At 39.5% G+C, this 21,958-nt stretch overlaps 1 protein-coding gene across 7 annotated transcripts in view; it reads right to left on the bottom strand.

Moving 5' to 3' along the window:
• KIAA1549L (KIAA1549 like) overlaps positions 1 to 21,958 on the bottom strand; it is a 274,216-nt gene that overhangs the window by 75,988 nt on the left and 176,270 nt on the right. For all 7 annotated transcript variants that reach the window (XM_074276445.1, XM_074276446.1, XM_074276447.1 and 4 more), the window contains 3 exons: positions 19,011 to 19,162; positions 13,849 to 14,020; positions 9,911 to 10,074 (listed from right to left, as the gene is read on the bottom strand). In XM_074276445.1, the coding sequence (XP_074132546.1) occupies positions 9,911 to 10,074; positions 13,849 to 14,020; positions 19,011 to 19,162 (488 nt within the window). The remainder of the gene's footprint in view (positions 1 to 9,910; positions 10,075 to 13,848; positions 14,021 to 19,010; positions 19,163 to 21,958) is intronic.

The following is a 21,958-nucleotide window of genomic DNA, read 5'->3' as shown; positions in this document are numbered from 1 at the left end:
CCTGCAGAACACTTTCTGTGCCTTATTCTGTAAGAATATAATTTTCCTGAAGGCAGCTTTGGTTTTTGGATCCTTAGTGGCTAGCATAATCCCTGTTAATTATAACTATTAATATAGTTATTAGTATTTGTATAGCATTTACTTTATCCCAGTGACTGTGCTAAGTACAAATATGATCTCATTCGATCCTCACAATACTGAAGGATAGGTAATAACTATTAATATAATTCATATTTGTATAGCCTTTCCTATGTACCAGTGACTGTGCTAAGTGCTTTACAAATATGATCTCCTTTGATTCTCTCAACAACATTGAAGGATAACTGATCTTTTATCTCCCTTGTATAGATGAGTAAACCGAGGCGAATGAGAGACTTTCTCATGTTTACATATAGCAAATGCTTAATAAATGTTTGTGGAATGGGTAACTAAACAGTCTATTTGATCCCTATAGAAGCTCTGTAAGATACCCACTTCAGTTATTATTATTTCTATTTTATAGGTGAAGAAATTGAGGGCGAAAGAGATGAAGTGATTTGCCCATATTCACATGCCCACTAAATGTCAGAGTGGGATTTGAACTTTAGTCTCCTTTAAGGCATGTTATTGACTACTAGATTCTAACACTTAATGAGGGAAAAAAAAAACAGTTCTGGAATCCAAATAAGCCCAATAAAACTTCATTAATTCTGCCTCATTTAGAATTTGTGATCTTTCAGCTTGGGCTGGTCTTCCTCTGTACTTCCTATCGGCACAATTTGTTGAGCAAATTAATTGTATAAGCAAGATTACAGGGGGTTTGTTTAACCTGCTCGGGAGAATGACCGACCATTTCACGGACTCGAGAACATTAATTGTGCAAACTCAGTGGATATTCCTAAATGGGAATGATGATTATCTCTTTTTTAAAGCAAGCCCAGCAGGAACTCCTCATCATGAAAGCATCATTAGAAGGCTGTGCTAGTTCTCTCATAGAATTTATCATAGAATTTAAGTGATCACCATGTGCCCTTTTGACAAGTCAATTTCTTTGCCCGTGAGACGAAGATCATAAGGTGCATTCTGCTTTCCAGGAGTCCAGAGGGGCTTGGATGAAAAATGAAAGCCTATTTCAATGCACATGTCAGTGGCAGGACACCATCATCATTATTATTAATATGGAAAAAAGGGCTTTCTTTCAGTGTATTAAGACTTTTCATGACATGCCACCGGCTTTTCTTCCAGTCATTAGTGGGAAATCAGTGAGGTTTAATTGGATCAGCAATCCCTCCTGAATATGACAGCTATGAGCCAGTCTCCAGGGGGGTGCTCAGTTTAGGCAATAGCGAAGAAGATTGACTTTCTAAGAAAGCCCCTATTCTTCCTTGCACACTGATGTTTCTAGTAAAACATAGTTTAGATTAAACTGGCAACAGCCTTTCCCATCCAGCTAATTTTAAGGATTAAATGTAATCCCTGTCTTCTGATTCTATCAATATTTGAGTCCTTCCCAATCAAAGGAAGTGAAGAAAAACCACTAAGATTCCTTTTGGCTCTACCTTTCTATGACTGACATTGCCTTAGGCTATAACCCACACAGCCACGATTCAGTGAACTAAAAAAAAGATAATTACTAATAATAGCCAGCTGGCATTCATGGAGGAATTTAAAATTTGCAAAGACCTTTCAATTATTATTATATCTAATTCTCACTGTAATTCTGGGAGGTGGGTGCTATTATTATTCCCATTTTACAGATGGGAAAAATGAGGCAAAGAGGTGAAATGATCTGCTCTGATAAGGTAAATGACTACTTAGGTGGGACTTGAGCTGAGTTCTGAATTGCTAGAGACATAAATAGGAGAGAAACCATGAAGGCATGAAAGGCAGATGATGTAAAGGCACGGAGATGAGAAATAGAGAGATGGGTCCAGAATAGCAAGTAAGATTCAAGAGTATATGAAGGAAAAATATGTGTAAAAAAGCTGGAAAAGTATGGAAAGACTTTAATGATTCACTGAAGAGTATTTGACCCTAAAACAAAGGGGGCTACTGTAGTTTATTGAGTATGGGGGCTGTACAGAACAATTTCCAGTCATCCTGATCTATGTCTGGCCACTATTCCCAGATAGCTCCAGAGGAAAAAAGGGGAGACTTTGCACAGCTCTCTCTCACTGAAATACAACTCACTTGCAAGTCAAGATTGATCATCTTTCTGTTATTGGTCCTCTTCAAGAACAAAGAACAATCAAACAAGAGGAAATATTTGAACATAAGTCTTCTTGATTCCAGACACTGTGTCACCTAGCTATCCCTTTTATATGTAACTTGCATTTATTCATCTGAATATATATTGGATTCCTTCGGTGGAATCTAAGCTCCCTAAGGACAGGCACTGTTTTATTTTTGTCATTATATTTTTGATGCAGTGCACAGTACCTTCAATCAGTCAAACAATGGGAACCTATCAAATGCCAGATACTGTGCTGAGGACTAGAGACACAGAGTTAGAAGCTGATCCCTTTCTCCCCTGAAGAAGCTCAAATTCCATCAAGAGAAACTAAACATATGCATAAAAATATACCCCAAACATCCATGACAAAAATAAATAATTCCATAAAAGTTGCTGAGTTGGGCTGCTCATCTTTTCCTGTTTATGAAATTTCCAATGATCCCAGTGCCTGGGACTGAAAATGTGAACTTGAAATGAGGATTTATGGTAGGAAAATTTTCTCTTCTTTTCAGATCACTACCCAGGTCCTAAATGAAACAGCACAAAACCTTTGGCTCCCCTGGAGACAGTATTATGGAGGTTGGCCATTCAACGTGAAAGGACAGAATGCTAATTTGGCAAGTCTTTCCTGAGTAATTGTACTTTTCTCCTCTGAGACTTAGAGCTCCCAGTTTGGGAACCGAACCTGATTGGTTGGTTGCTGTCCTTCATTCTCAGAAAAGGACCAAAATAACATCACTATGTTAGAATCCAGTTACTGTATGTCCAATTGCTCCACCACAGGTCGGACACAAAAATCCCTATGAATATTTGGAGTGGTTTCTCTAACTGCACATCTCATCTTTCTTCTGAATTGATTCAATCCTGCTTTGCTCAAAAAGCACAGCACCTTCTCTGATGAAGGCGGTCCTGTGCCAGTGTCTCTCATGTCATACAATTGATTCTAAAGTTCTTAAGAGAGACCTTAAGAGTATCCATGTAAAGTTTCAGGTGACATTGTATAACACAGTCATCTGTGTTGGAATCAAATATTTTCCTATCCAACTAGAAGCTCCCTGAGAGCAAGAGTTGGATCTCATTTTAATTTGGTAATGCCTTGGCTACATTAGGCACCCAATACATTTTGGCTCAATTGAAATAGATTAATGATTTTGATAATATCTGTGATATTATCTGATATTTGATATGATGATAATATCTGAACACAAGTAATGCATTAGTCCATCATCATGAATTCTCAAGAGATCATTATGATTTCCCAGTTCTGGGCTACAGATGAGAAATAGTTTTGGAAAAGTCTGTGGAGGGCTGAACTCCCGACATGGAACTTGAAGGAACTCTGTATGGTCAGTAGCATAGGAAGAGAGGGCAGAACATTCACCCAGGTTAAGATTTCTAGGGGCAAGGACATCTGGCTCTTGGCTCAGGAAAGGGATGTGGCTAAGCGGGGGGAGTAAAAACATTATTAAGTTTCAAGTCTAACTGCAGAAGTAGAACCTCTACTTCCTAATTCCTGAATTCTATAAGAGCTCCCTCTGAAATCCTCCACTTGGCAGGGACCCTCCTGTATCACTTGGTCTGCCTTACCAGATCCTTTCACAAACAGCAGTTATGGCTTATTAGCAAATTCATACAAGATATCTTCATTAGCCACTTTTGCTTGAGTGACTTCCCATGACTCAATTCCTAGGCTTTAACAACAGAGACAGGAATATACTGGTAAATGTTTAATTAGTTCACTTCCTTCCAAAAATGTATTCATGACACTCTTTTAAATTTAATCTATATTAATATTTTCTCTATTACTTTCTTAATTCTAGAAATCAACCATACAATAAAAGAAGCCCAGATTAGGAGCCTTTGCTGATTTGGGGGGGTTATAAATGTTCACATTAAAAATTTGGGTTGGTTGGGATGAGGATGGGTCTCGTAGATGAAGGAGGTAATACCTGAACAGTGCATTGAAAGAAGCTAGGGATTCTAAGAGACAGAAGGGAGGAAGGAAGGTCTGCCTAGCATGGAAGACTGACTGTACAAAATCAAAGAGATGGGAGATGAAATGCTGTACAACAGATAGAACATACAGGCTAATTTAGTTAAAAAAGAACAAGCAATTTTTTAAAAAAGAAAGAAAAAACAATGGGAAACAATTGGGAGGCTCTATGACCATTGAAGGCTTCAAAATTAAAGGGAGAGGCAGAAACACAATGACCCCTGAACAAAGGGAAAGAAGGGGTAAAGCATGGACGTCGGGTGTGCCCTCCTATAGAACATCAGAATTTCCCATCCTGGTGTGAGGAGCACCATGGACAGCACCATTAGCAGTGTCACACATAGTACCTGGTCTCTGAAGCTGGATGCAGATGTTCACATCCTTTAGATTGGAGGAGCCTGGCCCCAGATCCCAGGAAAGACACATTAACCTTCTCTCTCCAATACCTTATATTTAGAGTGGCTGGACCAGCAGGGAGAACCCCGTGGTCCCATGGAACTCTGGCAGTGGGGCTGAGGCTACCCAGCTGCCTCTGCCATCCTCCCCTGGGACCTACAGAATAACATCTTGAGCAAACTTTGCTGTTCTCTCCCATCCCTTTGTCACTAATTGAATTCTGTTCACACAGGCAGGGCTGTGGAAAGCAATGTAGGCAGCTGCTTTTTTTCTGAAAGGCTGCAGTGCTGCACACTCTCTTGCAATAGCATTAAGACTGCAGTAAAAAGAGAGAGAGGGAAAGACACACAGGGAGAAAGAGAGAGACAGAGAGAGACAGAAACAGAGATAGAGAGATAGAGACAAAGAGGGAGAAAGAAAGAGAAAGAAAGAAAGAAAGAAAGAAAGAAAGAAAGAAAGAAAGAAAGAAAGAAAGAAAGAAAGAAAGAAAGAAAGAAAGAAAGAAAGAAAGAAAGAAAGAAAGAAAGAAAGAAAGAAAGAAAGAAAGAAAGAAGGAAGGAAGGAAGGAAGGAAGGAAGGAAGGAAGGAAGGAAGGAAGGAAGGAAGGAAGGAAGGAAGGAAGGAAGGAAGGAAGGAAGGAAGGAAGGAAGGAAGGAAGGAAGGAAGGAAGGAAGGAAGGAAGGAAGGAAGGAAGAGAGAGAGAGAGAAAGAGAGAGGGAGGGAGGGAGGGAGGGAGGAAGGGAGGGAAGGAGGAAGGAAGGAAGAAAGGAAGGAAGGAAGGAAGGAAGGAAGGAAGGAAGGAAGGAAGGAAGGAAGGAAGGAAGGAAGGAAGGAAGAAAAAGGAAGGAAGGAAGGAAGGAAGGAAATGGAAAAATCCTGCCTTCTTCAAACAGGGAGCATTGGAAATCGAGGCACTCTCTCAGCCTCCCCCATAGGAAAATTCAGTTCAATTCCAAACAAAATTCCTCACAATGCAATCCATGTGAATGCACCTGCTTCCAAGATAGCCCAGCCCAGTAGATCCCAGAACACCATAGCAGGGAGAGAAGGTTAGAAATATCAGCATGGACTAGGAAATTGGGGCAAAGTAAATTCATCCCAAATACATCACTAGTACAGATTTAGGCTAAGGTATCGATACATATTTTCTAAAATATCTTTTAAATTTGAGGATTTCTTTTTTTAAAAATTTCTTTTTAAAAATAATGATACTTTTTATTTTTCAAATACATGTAAAGACTGTTTTCAACATCCACCCTTGCAAAATCTTGTGTTCCAAATATTTCTCCCTCCCTCCTCCTTTCTCTCTCCTCCCCAAGGCAGCAAGAAATCCAATATAGGTTAATCATGTGCAATTCTTCTAAACATATTTCCATATATATCATGGAGGCCAAGGAATATCAGATCAAAAAGTAAAAAATGAGAAAGAAAAAAAGCAAGCAAACAACAACAACAAAAAGGTGAAAATACTTTGATCCACATTCATTCTCTATAATTCTCTCTCTAGATGTGGATGGCTTTCCAAGTCTATTGGAATTGCCTTGAATCACCTCTTTGTTGAAAAGAGCCAAATCCACCACATTTGATCATAGGGATTTCTTATGTGGGGCATCCTGGGCAGGTGCCAGGAACAGAACTGAGCCCAGGCAGGTTTCACCTTTGAGAGCCCAGCTGGTTTAGGAAGGCTGCCATCTCTGTTGTTGAGCACAATAGGCTCAGCTGAGAATGCAATGCCCCTTCTGGAAAAGTTTTCCTTCTTTTTTCTGTGGGGTTCTAAATGACACCTGCTGAATTAAAAACCATGACCACACACTCATAAACACAACACCTCCCAGCTATTCTGGTCCAACTCCTTCATTTTACAAAGAAAAAAAGATCCAGAGTGGTAAGAGCCTGTTCTAAAGTCACAAAGATCATAAGTGGCTGAGCCTAGATTTGAAGCTGCATCCTCTGAATCTAACTCCAATATTCTTTATACTAACCCATAAAAACTATATTTTATGTTTGTGGCAGCTCTTTTTGTTGTAGCTAGAAACTGGAAGATGAATGGATGTCCATCAATTGGAGAATGGTTGGGTAAATTGTGGTATATGAAGGTTATGGAATATTATTGCTCTGTAAGAAATGACCAGCAGGAGGAATACAGAGAGGCCTGGAGAGACTTAAATCAACTGATGCTGAGTGAAATGAATAGAACCAGAAGATCGCTGCACACTTAGATGTTGTATGAGGATGTATTCTGATGGAAGTGGATATCTTCAACATAAAGAAAAACCAACTCACTTCCAGCTGATCAATGATGGACAGAAACAACTACACCCAGAGAAGGAACATTGGAAAGTGAATGTAAATTGTTAGCACTACTGTCTATCTACCCAGGTTACTTATACCTTCGGAATCTAATAATTAATGTGCAACAAGAAAATGGTATTTACACACATATGTTGTATCTAGGTTATATTGTAACACATGTAAAATGTATGGGATTGCCTGTCATCTAGGGGAGGGAGTAGAAGGAGGGAGAGGATAATTTGGAAAAATGAATACAAGGGATAATGTTATAAAAAATTACTCATGCATATATATTGTCAAAAGTTTATAAATAAAATTAAAAAAAAACAAACTATATTTTAACTTGCAGAAAGCAGTGGTCTTCCCAGTTAAATCATTCAGGAGTAGGAAGCAGCTGCGTGAGAGGGAAAAGGACAACTGATCAGGTATCAAAAACCTCATGTTAGTATAACCCCAACCCTGTCATTTCTTCAATTCAATTCACCAATGATTTATGAAGTACCTGAAAATCAATCAGTGCAGGACTTCTTAAACTTTTTCTGCTTGCAAACCCTTCTCACTTGAAAAATTTTTACTTGACCCCAGGCATATAAGTATATAAAATAGGTATACAAATCAAGCATTTACTGATAATAAATCAAAATACATTGACCCCCACATTGTTATAAGACCCCATAGGGGCAGGGGAAATAACTATGGGGAAACTTCCCCATGAGGGAGTCTTCTTAGGAAATGAGAAATGGCACCTAAGCTCTGCTTCTAAGGAAAGGAGAGACAGATGTAGAAGTGAGGACAAAAGGCATTCAGGTCCAGTTAGCTATATGACCTTGGGCAAGTAGTTATCTGCTTGCCCATCTGTAAAAGCAGAGAGCTAGATGAGAGGACCTCTAGGGTCCCTTCTGATACTCACATTTTATAATGCTGAGTTTCTAGTTTCTTGGGGATTCGATTAATCAATCAGCCCACACTATGCTACCCTCTGCCCTCCCAGATTTTATATCCCAATGGTAGAAAAAGTCACAGTGCTGGTTTTGCAATAGGTTTATAGGTTGAACAAACAACAGACACCAGTTTTCCTAAAGGAGAATGGAAAAAGCCGGATGCTGTTGACATCACTTCCACAAAGGATAACAGGCTTATGGATGTGCCTTCTTCTCAATCAACCTTCCTATTCTACACTAACTGCTTTGGTCCAAGACCAAAGGCTTTCTAAGCATCTTTCTCTCTCAAGGAAATCTACTCAACACTGACATGGAGACCCAAAGCAAGCTGATATGTCAGAAATTTTAACCAACTATTCAACCCTGTCTTGCCCATTAGATGGAACGCGAAAGTCACCATCTTCCCTACACCTCCTAAGAAATTCTCCTTTTCCCCTTCCCCCACACAATACCCTTGGCTTTCTACCTTTTGCTCATGAATTGATATTTAAATCAATATTACCATTACTACTGTGAAGGTCATAACAATCTTTTACCCTCAGGTCCCCTCCCCTCCCCACTGTGAATCACAGGCTGACTAGGTTGAAAGTCTTTCTCAGCTCCTTCCTACTCCCTCTAATCCATTCCTCTCACATCCATATAACACCGTACCTTAATCTTCCACTGTGCCCTATGGAACTCCATTCTGTTGTTAATAAGTCATTCTTCATATTAGATCTATACTCCCCTCCTTCCAGAAATGACTTTGTATTCAATTTTTCTTTGTATATGTTTTTTCTCCTATAGAATGTAAGTTCTTTAAAGCCAGGAACTGCTTCGTTTTTGTGTTTGTATTCTCCGAATGCTTAGCACAATGCTATTCAAGACCCCAACTTTTGGGATAAGAATTCATTATTTGACAAAAACTGTTGGGAAAACTGGAAATTAGCATGGCAGAAACTAGGCATGGATCCACATTTAACACCACATACTAAGATAAGATCAAAATGGGTCCAAGATTTAGGCATAAAGAACGAGATCATAAATAAATTAGAGGAACATAGGATAGTTTACCTCTCAGACTTATGGAGGAGGAAGGAATTTGTGTCCAAAGGAGAACCAGAGATCATTATTGATCACAAAATAGAAAATTTTGATTACACCAATTTAAAAAGCTTTTGCACAAACAAAACTAATGCAAACAAGATTAGAAGGGAAGTAACAAATTGGGAAAACATTTTTACAGTTAAAGGTTCTGATAAAGGCCTCATCTCCAAAATATACAGAGAATTGACTTTAATTTATAAGAAATCAAGCCATTCTCCAATTGATAAATGGTCAAAGGATATGAACTGACAATTTCTAGCTGAGCTGAACTGAATTTAACCAATTTGAGTTGAATTGGATTAATTGGAACAAACCACTGAAATGATAGAAGCATCTCAGAAAATCACAAAGAGTGCTTGGCCTTGGAACCTTAAAGGCTCAGGTTAGAATCCTGCTCTGACACTAGTGGACAGACAATATGGGACCTGATTTCAAATCCCACTTCTGCTACTTAATACTTATGTGACACTGAACAAGTCACTTTGCCATTCATTCTAGGCCTCTGTTTTCTCATTTATAAAATGAGGGTGTTAGATTAGATGACCTCTGAGATCTCATCCAACTTGGGATCTATGATTCTAAAATACTTTCCTTTTACCTGGAGGATATCTTTCACTCCAGACCTCCAACACTTCCAACTCTATCTCTGATTTTTAGCTCCTTTTTATGTGCTATCTTCCCCTATTAGAATAGAAGCGCCTCAAGGAGATTTCTATTTGTACTCCCAGCACTGTGCCTGGTATACAGTGAGTACTTAATAAATGCTTGTTGACTTGACTTGACATCCAATGTTCTAAGCAAATTCTTTTTCAGCTCTCATAGTTTATGATTCTGAGAAGGAATGTCTTGCTTCCCTCCTTGAATCCCCAAAAAGGCATTTTTTACTTTTTTTTGTTTTTGCTAAGGCAATTGGGGTGAAGTGACTTGCCCAGGGTCACACAGCTAGGAAGTGTTAAATGTCTGAGGGAAGATTTCCCTTTTCCCACTTACTTTTGCTCTCTGAGGCAGGTTCATCATGGTGTCTGGCTTGAAGTCATTCTTGTTCTTCCTGCAGAGCACTGCCGTGATGATGATGATAATCACGGTGACCACAGCAATGGGTGCCAGGACAGCAGCGATGATCCACAGGTTATTGGGAGGGTTTTTAACGACCGCTAAAGCAGAACAAAACAAGACAAAAACAACAGGACCAAGGCAGAGGCACAAGTGAGAAACCCAGGCCGAGGAAAACTCAACTAATCAAGCCCACAATCAGCAATAGGGAGGAAAGCCTTCTTCTTCCAATAGGATACCAGAAAAAGGAGACAATTGTGAAGCTTAGAAATAGGCAGGTAGGAACGGGCTTTCCTCTTGCCAAGATCTGATGTGAAGGCAGAGTAAGATGGCATTTTTTGCATCAACAAATGAGTAATCGTAACATTAACTTTAGAAAACATTTCATTAGACAATGTATATCTGTTGATTTTTAAATGCTTACTACTATTGTAGTTGTGACCAAATATTTTTATTGTAGTTTTATAGCATGAATATAGAATAATTTGGAAAATCAAAACTTGGTCCAGAAAGAGCTGGAATCCTAACCATGAATAGCTCCTGTTTCTAACACGTTGGCTGCATTAACCTGGGAGAACAATTTAGAAGTTGTAGTGAAAGGACTGGTGTGTATTGATAGCACAACTCTACTCGTTTGGGAATTCCCTGTAGTCACAAAATCACAAGTCCAGTCCTTGTCCCTCGAGGCCAGGGGCTCAAACTGGAATCCAAATTCTTGTTTTAAAAAATCTCATAGTTATTTCAATAGAATTGGCTTCCTTTGTGATCCTATGTATTTTCATAAAGGTTTTCTGCATTTAAAAACAATCTTCTAACCTGCATGGAATAATAAAGAGTGAAATGAGCAGAACCAAGATATTGTAAATAATTATAGCAATATTTTTACAAGAATGAATTATTAAATTGCTTTGAGTATCACAAAACTTAAATCAACTATAGAGGACTTATGAAGGAAAATGATAGCCCTCTCCAGAGAAAGAACTTAATAAGTAACTTTAAAAATAACAAAAATTTAAAAACTAAAATTAAAACAATATTCTGAGAAAGGGTCCAAAGGCTTCATTAAACTTTCCAAGGGTCTATGACACAAAAATGTTAAGGATCTTAAATACCTAAATGCTGACTTTATAACTATATTCTTAAATTTGGGGGGAATGAACATTTCTAGATTCAAAGATTCTAGAAAAAGAGAGCTACATTTGAAAGCATGAATTTCTATTACACATAGCTTGTTTGTTTTAAATTATATCTTAAAGTAACTATGCACTTGATAAGGGAAAAAACATACAGAGTGGTGATGAGAATATGGTGCTAATAATATCTTAGCAAGACACTGGGCAAAGTTCTGATTCCTCCTCCTTATTTTTACATTCTATATTTCATCTTGTTACCATATAAGTAATCTCTTGACCTCTATTTAAATTGAGAGGGAATGGATTCATCTTCTGCACACTAGTCAATTCCCTTTTAAAACTCATGTGAGCAAGGTTAGGGCAATGAAAATGATCTAACATCCACGTATTCATTGGTATAATCAAAGTCTAGGCAAGGGTCAAGGTGGCTAGATCTAATCTAATTTACACGAGTTTCATAATTTAAACTAAGTTAATATTTATGATCAGAGAGGGGAAAAATTTAACTTTTTAAGAAGAATGAAACTATGGCTTAGTCAAAAACCTCCCTAGATCAGAGGAGACATTCCTTACCTTGACCTTCAAAGTCCTCTAATCTCCAGGGCTGCTCTCCCTCTATAAGCATATGTCCCACTACACTCATCCCCGTGCTCCTTGGCCAGCCAAAGTGGATTATTTGCTATCCCCAGGGTGTATTTCACACTCTCAGTTCTGTGTCTTTGCTCACCCAATTTCCTGAGCCTGGAATATTCTCCCTGTCATCTCTGCTTCTTAGAAATCCTAGCCACGATCTGGCTCAAAAGTCCCCTCATGGAGGAGGTTTTCCCAGTCCCCCCCAACCATCCTCCCAAGAGAAAAGGATCTTTCCTTCCTTCAATCCCCAAAGAACCTTGCCTTTCTCATGTTCTATTTTGTATCACTTTTATTTACATATATTATAAAGCCTGGCTAGACAGCAAGCTCCATGAGGACAGGGGCCATGCCTTTTTCTCTTTTGCTAAACTTGTTTGGATTTTACTGGTAGAGGGATTTAGGGTTGAGGAAATGACTTTGTCAAAGGGACCAACCAAGGGGTTGCTTCCAAAGCATTTGTACCCAGAAGTCCAATGCCTGCCCTCCCAAGGACACTTGCCCTCTTAATTCCTACTTTCCTTTGAATCTCAATTATGGCTGTGTAAACTTGTAGAATATAAGGACCTTGAGGAAAGGTGCCATTTTTAGTCCAGCATAAAGTAGCTGTTTGTTTAGTCAATCACACACACCTCCAATCAATCAATAACAAGCACTCATGAATTCCCTACCACAGCACTGTGCTGAGGCGGGGAAGCAAAAAAATCTAATAGCACTTGCCCTCAAGGAGTGTACAGTCTAACCAGTGCAAATAGGTGCATGTACTTCATTTGCCTCCAGATTGTTGTTGAGCTGTTTCAGTAGTCCGATTTTTCATGACCCCATTTGGGGTTTTCTTTTCTTTTCTTTTTTTCTTTTTCCTGAGGCAATTGGGGTTAAGTGACTTGCCCAGGGTCACACAGCTAGAATGTGTTAAGTGTCTGAGGCCAGATTTGAACTCATATCTCCAGACTTCAGGTCTGGTGCTCTATCCACTGCACCAACTAACTGCCCCTCCATTTGGTTTTTTTTTTTTAAATAGAAACGCTGGAATGGTTTGCCATTTCCTGTTTCACCCCATTTATTGATGAGGAAACTGAGGCAAACAAGATGAAGTCACTTTCCCAGGGTCATACAGCTAGCAACTATCTGAGGTCAAATGAATCTTCCTGAGTCCAGACCTAATGCTCTATCTGCTGCACTACCCTGCTGCCCTTGCCACCAGATGAGTCCAGTTGATTTCAACTCCATCATCAACTTCATCATGCCCTATCCAAGGAAACTAATCATCATGGAGAATGCGGCCACTTTGTTACTGGTCACCCTAAAGGTACCCTCATTTGCTCCTGTTCCTCCCTATTAAATTGTAAGCTCATTGAGGGCAGTCTGTCTTTCTTTTTCTTATTTGCATGACCAGCACTTTGCACAGTGCCTTAGCACTTAAGTGCTATATACATAAATGTGGATATAAAAATACTATTTATCCTAAGTAATAGAGGGCATCAACTAAATCTGGGAGCAGGAGGCTCATTAGCGGCTGGAAAAAATCAGGTAACGCTTCATAAAGTTGAATTAAATCAGCCTTGGGTTGATGATTTGAAAGGAGGAATTTAAAAGATTCTTAGGGGAAAGGTGAATTTTTACAGGGGAATTTTTTCTTTTTCAACCCCACGGGAACAAAGTTCCTGCAGCAATCTAAGCTCAGGAAAAAAAAGTGACAGCTTCTATTTAGAGACTTTTGTCAGTATCACATTTTCACTTAGGCAAGAAATAGGAGTCGCCACCGCCATGCCTGGAGAGCCTGTGTGGTGCCAGAAGCCCTTGTCCCTGCGTGAGAGAGGAAATCTCTTGGGGAGAGCCAATCAACCTGAATTCACCGGGCTCCCTGGAAACATGTCTATCTCGGTATTTGCCAGATTTGCTGCAGAGAAGGGCAATTAAAAAGCAACAGCAGATATTATAATTATCATTCACCAGCCATTGACATCTTTTGTCCTGTTTCTTTCCCATTTTCCCCATCGCATCCATAGTAGAAGCAAAAGTCCCCCATCTGATTTTTTGAAAATGGGCCCTTTAACCCCAGTCTATCCTCAAGAAATTGCAAACACAGGGAGTTAGAAACAATTCCCTTACGATCAGCTTGCAGAAGAACTACGTGGTGCAAGGTCAAAGCCATCCTCTGGGAGTCAATGGTGCTCAAGATCTTGGCGGCAGCCGTTCCCAGCAAAGGTTTCCCATTGTGCAACGTGTAGTAAGTCAGTTCTGCAGGATCCTTGGGTCCGGGGACACGCTGCATCTTTACCATCTTTCAGAAAGAGAAGACCCCTCTTTACATTGGGATTTTTTTTTCTTTTACCCTTGCAAAACCAAGTTTTTCTCCTCTCTAGCCCTTTCCCCTCCCCTAGATGACAAGTAATCCAATATATGTTAAACATGTGCAATTCTTCTATACATATTTCCATATATATTGTGATTTTATTAGACTAGAAAGAACCTCACTACCCCACGGTTAATATCTTCCACTGTGGATATATATATATATATATATATATATATATATATATATATGTTTTTTTTTTTTTTTGCTGAGGCAATTGGGGTTTAGTGACTTGTCCAGGGTCACACAGCAGATTTAAACTCAGGTCCTCCTGACTTCAGGGCTTTCAGAGAAATATTTTTGAAGCCATGTGGTATTTACTGTGGCAAGCAGGCTAGCTTGAGAATTAGATTTGAATCCCATTCGTATCTACCGGATATCTAGGCAACCTCAGGCAATTCCTCCTTCACTCCTATAGGACTCAAGATAACATCTGTTAAATGACGAAGTGGCATAAGAGGTTCTGTAAAGATTTGTTTTAAAACTGCTATATGCCCTCTACTCTGGTCCTTATAGAACTTCTTCAAACCACTGTCCTCGAAAATTAATACAGCGAGGGCCCCAATTAGTACAAAAAATGAATTCTGTGTGGTGGTTACATTTATTCATATTTGTATTATTCAAGGTTATAATTATATAAATGTAATCACTGATTCCAGCCAGATGGGAATAAACAGTGTGGATTAAAATAATGTGACCACTTCACGAGTTTCATTATTCACACTAATCAGAACCTACATGTATTTCCAGGCAGTAAGGTGACAGAGTAGATAGGGTACTGGATCTGGAAGAAGGATTCAGATCTAGCCTAAGATACTAATTAGCTGTGTGTCCATGGGCAGATCATTTAACCCTCATATTTCTCATCTGTAAAATGAGCTGGAGAAGGAAATGGCAAAAACACTCCAATATCTCTGCCAAGAAAACTGCCTGCGAGATCAGGAAGAATTGGACACAATGGAAATGAATGAATAATAATAAGCGTATCACAGAGTATATGAGAGGCGTGTGACTCTGTGTGTGTATGTGTAAATGTATGTGTGAGTATGTGAGCATGCACATGTTATAATTAATATATATGTATGTATATGTATACATGTATGTGAATATATGTGATGTACGTGTGTACAAGAATGAGTGGGTATTGTGAATACATGTGTCTATGAGTTTGTGAATGTGCAGTGTGTGTATGTATGGGTTTTAACGCTCATCTCTAAATGATAATTTTGGTTCTGAATGAGAAACCCTGTTTTTTGTTGTGGACTGGACCTAAGCTCCCACTAGTGTGGGGAACTAACTCCTATTGTAAAAATTCCTCCCCTCTGAAGATCAGTAATAGCTCAACGTCCTCATCCCTAAGATGTCTTCTACCTTCATATCTAGGATCTTATTGATTTAGAATCTTAGAGAACCATCTTTGCACAACTCCTGGCATACAGTCAGCACATAATAAATGCTTATTAAAACACAAGGAGACTAAAAAGTTAAGTGACTTGGCCACAGGCAAAAAGTTTTGTTGGAGACAGGATTGGAACATGTGTCTTCCCCTGAGTCGCTCCTTAAAGACCCTTGGTAATATTGATATTCCCATCTTTTTCATTCTTCAACATCCTGGATTTGTTTTAAAATGGATCACTATTTCAAATGAGAACAATTCAGGGTGACTTAAGTGATAGAACTATTTAAACACCATTTTTCCCCAATCAAAATTTCCAATAGATGCAACAAGAAAGCAGCAAAAACCATTGGTTTTCTGATTCCAGGATCTTGTGAATGTTGGACCTTGATATTTAACAATAATAGATCATATTTTTTATAGCACTTTAAGATTTGCAAAGCACATCACATGTGTTGCCATTGGATTCTCATGACAACCTTATGGGAGCAGAGGTACCATTATTAGCTTTATTTTTCAGATGAGGAAATTGAGGCTGAGAAAGGTAAAGTGATCTGCCCTGAGTCACAAGGTATCTCGGGGAGGCTCGAAACTCTAGCCTTCTTGGTTCCAAGTCAAGCATTGTACTCACTATGCCACTTGTTATCTCAAGAACTCGAATAATACCTTTAAGTCTGCAGACTTCTGACTGAGCACTGCATTGTCCCCAGAGTCCACCCCTTCCATTCAAACTTCAATCTTTTGCATTTTCTGAATTAAGAAGAAAGGCCCAATGTAATGAGACTCAGGGAGTGAATTTAAGATGGGGTTCTAGGGCACGCCAGTCACTTGGGGTTCTATATGAGTGGGAATGTGGGAAAAAAGCCTCTGAAAAAACTTCCTCTATTTTGATTTATAGCAAATTTTTCAGATCTATGATTCTTAGGAGGTCACTGGAACATCTAATAATCTGAAGACAGAGTCGTATTCCCCCATCTGCTTCACATAGATCCTCCCCCCCATGTTTGAGATGGTTATGCAGATAAAAAACTGAGAGAAAAAAAGAGAGGAGAGAGGGGGGGAGGGGGGAAAAGGAAGGAGGAGGAGAACTGAGGAGAAAGATAAAAAGAGAAACACACAGAGACAGAGGGATATAGAAAGAAGGAGGGGAAAAGGGAGGGAGAAGAGAGAGAAAAGAGACACAGAGACAGAGAGAAGCAGAGAGACACACAAAGGAGGAAAAAGGGAGGGAGGGAAGAGAGAAAGAAGAGAGACAGAGATATAGAGACAGATGCAGACACAGAAAGAGACACACAGACAGAGAGACACATAGAGGAAGAAAGAGGGAAGGAGGGAAGAGAGACACAAAGAAAGACAGACACAGAGACAGAGAGACAAAGAGAGATACAGAGACAGAGAGAGAGAGAGAGAGAGAGAGAGAGAGAGAGAGAGAGAGAGAAAGAGAGAGAGAGAGAGAGAGAGAGAGACTAAAAGGTTCTTTCGAGAAATGCAAATGCATCAGGCTTGTACAGCTGGCACAGGGTTGCAAGCTTTTACTCAGGTAAGGCAAATATCATTTCATGGACACAGGTCTTCGGGAGATTTCATTTTTTCTTCTTCTCCTCCTTCTTCTTCTTCTGCTCAATTTATAAAGTGTAAATTACAAATATTGCATGGAGCCTGTGCAGAGGCACCAGAAACTGGTGGGACAACTTGGAAATGCTTTTTTTTTTTTTTTAAGAGGCAGAGAGATACAGCTAATAATAATAATTAGCAATTCAAAGGCACTGTGAGGCTTACAAAGTGTGACCAAATGTTCTCCCTTTTGATCCTCACAATACCCAGTGAAAATAGATGTTATCATCCCCATTTCATGGGTAGAAACTCAGGCAGAGAGAAGTAAACTGATCTGGCCAGAGTCACACAGTTAGTAAATGTCTGAGGTAATATTTGAACTCAAGTCTTCTGGTTTTCTAGTCTAGCAAAGGGTGGAGAAGAGGAAGATGAGTAATGAGTTTGCCATCATTGGAGATGTTCAGACAGAGCTTGTATGACTACTTATTAGCAATGTTACAAAGGAGATCCCTCATTTGAGTGTAATAATAAAATTTAGTATTTATGTATCACTTTAAAGTCTACAAAGCACTTTATAAATACTGTTTTATTTGATCTATGGACTGGGTGCTATTATGATCCCTAATTTACAAATGTGGAAACTGAGGCTGGAAGAAGTTATAAGATATAATGCAAAGAATGAGAATAGCCATTGGTTGAAAATCTCCTGTGTGGCCATGAGCAATTCCTTCCATGCCTCTGAGGCTGGATTTCTGTAAAATGGAGCTAACTACATCTGTAGAACCTGCTTCACAGAACTGTCCTCATGGGAGAGGGAGGATAGAAAACCTGATGGTGCAACAAAAATGGAAATTGTTTTAATGATTGATGATGATGATGATGATGAAGAAAAACTGTCACCTTCCAGACCAGCTACTTCCCCATCCCAAATCCCTGATATTTGCCTCCTGGCAAAGTGTAGAATATAGACCTAGGATCTCAGAGACCACCTTGTCCAATTTCCTGGGAACTAAGCTGAGATATTGTGTGATTTACCACAATATAACAATAATAAAAACCTCACATTTGTTGAGCACTTTGAGGCATGCAAATACAGAACACCTCATCTCATAGTAATTGATGAGACTTGAACCCAAATACTCAAAACTCCAAATCTTGGAATCTTTCCTATATACCACCCTACTACCCAGTCTTTGTCCACTCTTAATAAAGTAAGGGAAGCATCTTTTTTGGGTTTTTTTGGGGGGTGTTGGGTCAAAATTCATAACTTCATATCTTCCATTTCATGGCCCACCTTCATCCTCACAAGAAAGTGACTTCCATTACAGTTACCCCAGAGACTGTCCCTGCAGACTGTTCTCTACATTGTTAGAGCCAAACCAGTGGGTTTTTCTTTGTCATATGGAAGGGTTTCATTTGGGATAGGGAGGGTTCTAGAAATGACTGATGCAAAGACAAAAAGGAAATTATTTTGTTGTTCAACTGCTTTCATTTATGGCTGACTCTTTATGATCCCTTTTGTTTTTGTTTGTTTTTGTTTTTTGGAGATTTTTTGGCAAAGACACTGAGGGTTTGCTATTTCCTTCTCTAGCTCATTTTATAGATGAGGAAACTGAAGCAAAGAGGGTGAAGTGATTTGCCCAGGAATATACAGCTAGTAAGTGTCTGAGGCCAGATCTGAACTTGGGACTTCCTCACTCCAGACCTGGCACTCTATTTCCTAAGCCACTTAACTGCTCATCAATTATATATATATATATATATATATATATATATATATATATACATATATATATGTATATATATATATATATGTTTATGTGTGTGTGTATGTGTATTTTTTAAAATAAAAAAATTCCTAGAAGAACAGAAATGAAATTTTAAAAGATACCAATTAATGTGATTTATTAGGATACGGGTTTTCCCAAACTCATTCTTATCCAAGACAGGGTACTTCCTCTAACTCACCTGAACTGTGTAGCTCCCAAGAGTTGTGGCCCTTTTAAGCCTCCTGCCTTGTTGCTGGGACATCATAAACAGCTGGGCCAGCCGCTGTTCCATGACTCTGGCGAAACTCTGGTTGTGGAGTCCCACCAAGGTGTTGTCCACCCCTTGCAGAACTGTGGATACAGAAGGAGGACGTGGGGATCACATTGGGAGAACCTCTTTCTGAAGGGAGCCCAAAGACTCTGCTCTGAATAAATAAGCAAAGATCAAAGAACCATAGGAAATGGGAAACCAGATTATAAGTCATAGCTCTAGAACTAGGCATGGCATCAAGGCCATATACTTCAACTTTTTCATGTTACAGATGAGGAAACTGAGACTCAGAGGGTTTAAATAATTTATGTACAAGTTACATAGATAATTAGAGCTGAGATGTGAAACCAGATCTTTTGACTTTGAATATAGCATCCTCTCTTATTACACCATCCTGTCATGATAGTAGAAAACTCTCACATTGTTTGAACTGTGAAGTTGACAGGAGGGAGCTGATTCTGTGCTTCTCCCTAACCCACCCCCATGCCAAACCCTAAATACACATATGCAACAGATCACCAAAACTGTGGAAGCTTCTTAACAGAACCTAGGCCATTCTAGACCCGTAATAAAAAGTCCTGCCTTTGTTGCTTACTACTGTGCTTAAGATATCTTACTATTGCTGCTTAAGGAGGTCACTCACTTCGCTAGATTTCAGTTTCTTCACCTGAATCCCTTCCAATTTTTATATTCCATGTTTTAATATCCTTCCTAGCTCCAACATTCTATGTCATCAATCAGCCAATCAAAAAACAGTTATTAAGCTCTTATTTTGTGTCTGACACTGTGCAAAGCACAGGGATACACAAAGAGGCAAAAGATGGTTCCTGCCTTCAAGAAGCTTACAAATAGGGAAGACAACATGCAAACAAATATAGATCCATTCCAGCCCTGACATTCTATGTTCTATGTCCTAACATCCTGCTTTCACTTTCTGTGTTCTAAGGTTCCTCCTAACTCAAAATCTCTGAGGATTTCAATACTTTATGGTGGAATTCCAGACAACAGCAGAATGGTGGAATATTCAGGAGGAGGAGACACTGGACCCTTGAAACTCCACTGATAAGTGGCTTCCTACCCCAGTCACCATTTGGTTTGACCCCATCTCAAGACAAATCGTGGAAGTGCTCTTTACTGAAAACTTCATTCAGAAGCATACAAAAAGAGCTCTACCCAAATAAAAAAATACTCAAATTACATCTAGGTTCAATGTTTGTAGACAGGAGCATTTGCAATATTAGATTTTTTCTTTATTAGAATTGGTAATTAGTTACCCTGTTTATGTAGCTCATCTCATGAAGACATAGAAATAAGAATCTGGCTATATGGAAGAGTATGGAGATAGATATGTGTGTGTCCGTATATAGATATGGATGTGTGTATTTTTATACAGGGTGACCTATTAAGTTTAATGGCTTAAAATTGTACAAAGATGTCGAGGGCAATTTATATGCAGATACAAACATATTATTGGTCATTTTTCAGTCATGTCCAATCTTCATGATCTCATTTAAGGTTTCTTGACAAAGAAACTGGAGTGGTTAGTCATTTCTTTTTCCATTTTACAGATGAGGGAATTGAGGCAAACAGGGTTAAGTGATTTGCTCAGGGTCACCCAGCTAGTGTCTGAGGTCAGATTTGAAATCAGTTTTACTTGACTCCAGGCCTGGCACTCTATCCATTGAGCCAACAGGCTGCCCCTACATCTACATATACAAGCTCCATATAGGACATTCATTAACATGAGTTCCCATTATATATCCCATTCACAAGCTGATGAGGTGACATATTGTAGTGACATTTGAGGAAAGATGTGCAACCAAGTTATGGAAGAAATAAAGAAATAAAATCCACAGCTGGTCCCCAGAAATTGCTTCTCTGAAGCCATAGCCGCAGACACTGAACAATTCCTACTGAGAATATAATGCTCTTCTCTGTCAAGAGCTCCTGGGCTTGGCACCCGAGTCATCTGCCAGCTGGATCTCTTCAAAGGGAGATAAAGGACTCCAGCCCTGTCCTTGGTACTTCAGTTTCTAGAGAAGCCCTAAGAATTCCTCCTGCCTGCTACAGTCATCAAGGGAAAGGAAAGCCAACCAGTCATATGATGCTACATGAGAGTTTGGGTATCTGCCTGGTTGGGGAAAGCTGCCACTCTGGAATAAGGGGAGGTTTCTCCCTTGCCCTCCCTACTGGAAATGCAGATTGGATCGATCTCTGAGGGACTGCTTAGTTGACAACTTCAGGATGTTCTTGCCTTCGGGCCCGTGACTCCTGGAGAAGAGTGGGGCTGATAAGACTTTGGGCGTACTGGGAAGTTTTGACTCCATGGGCTGTATGATGGGAATTATATCTGAGTGTTTAATTGACAAGCTAAAAATGGAGGAAACTCTGCCGAATCTCATGAAAAAACCCCCATGTTGTCAGTATCTCCTATAGAGTAAAACAAAATGAAAATCTGGCCAATTACAGCATACAGTGATACTTTCATTAATTACCAGTATGTCTTCCCGTGGCATGCTTCATTGTCAGAACTCCCATGAGCAGAGGCAGAAATAATGTGGGAGGCAAAGATTTTTGTACCAAGGTGCCAATTCCCCTTCTGCTACACTCCCTCCATCCTTCTCTGCCACAGAAGTGAAGCTTCCTCGTTGCCACTTTTCTCCAGTTCTTCCCAGCTACCAGGGATGGTGGAGTTTGTACGCAACTTCTTGACCTCAGGGTCCATGCTCATTCCTGGTTGTCCTTGTGACAACTGGACCATGTTTAAGAAATGGCCAGTCCCTCGTTGCATCATGGATCCACAGAATCAATTAGCAGATGGTGACATGAGAACCTTGACTTTCATCTCATAAGCACTACAGGCACTCAGGGGTAAT

This window comes from Sminthopsis crassicaudata, chromosome 6, assembly GCF_048593235.1.
Source record: "Sminthopsis crassicaudata isolate SCR6 chromosome 6, ASM4859323v1, whole genome shotgun sequence".
NCBI lineage: Eukaryota > Metazoa > Chordata > Mammalia > Dasyuromorphia > Dasyuridae > Sminthopsis > Sminthopsis crassicaudata.
The sequence above is the reverse complement of the archived record's forward strand: the minus strand, read 5'-3'. Positions and strand labels throughout refer to the sequence as shown.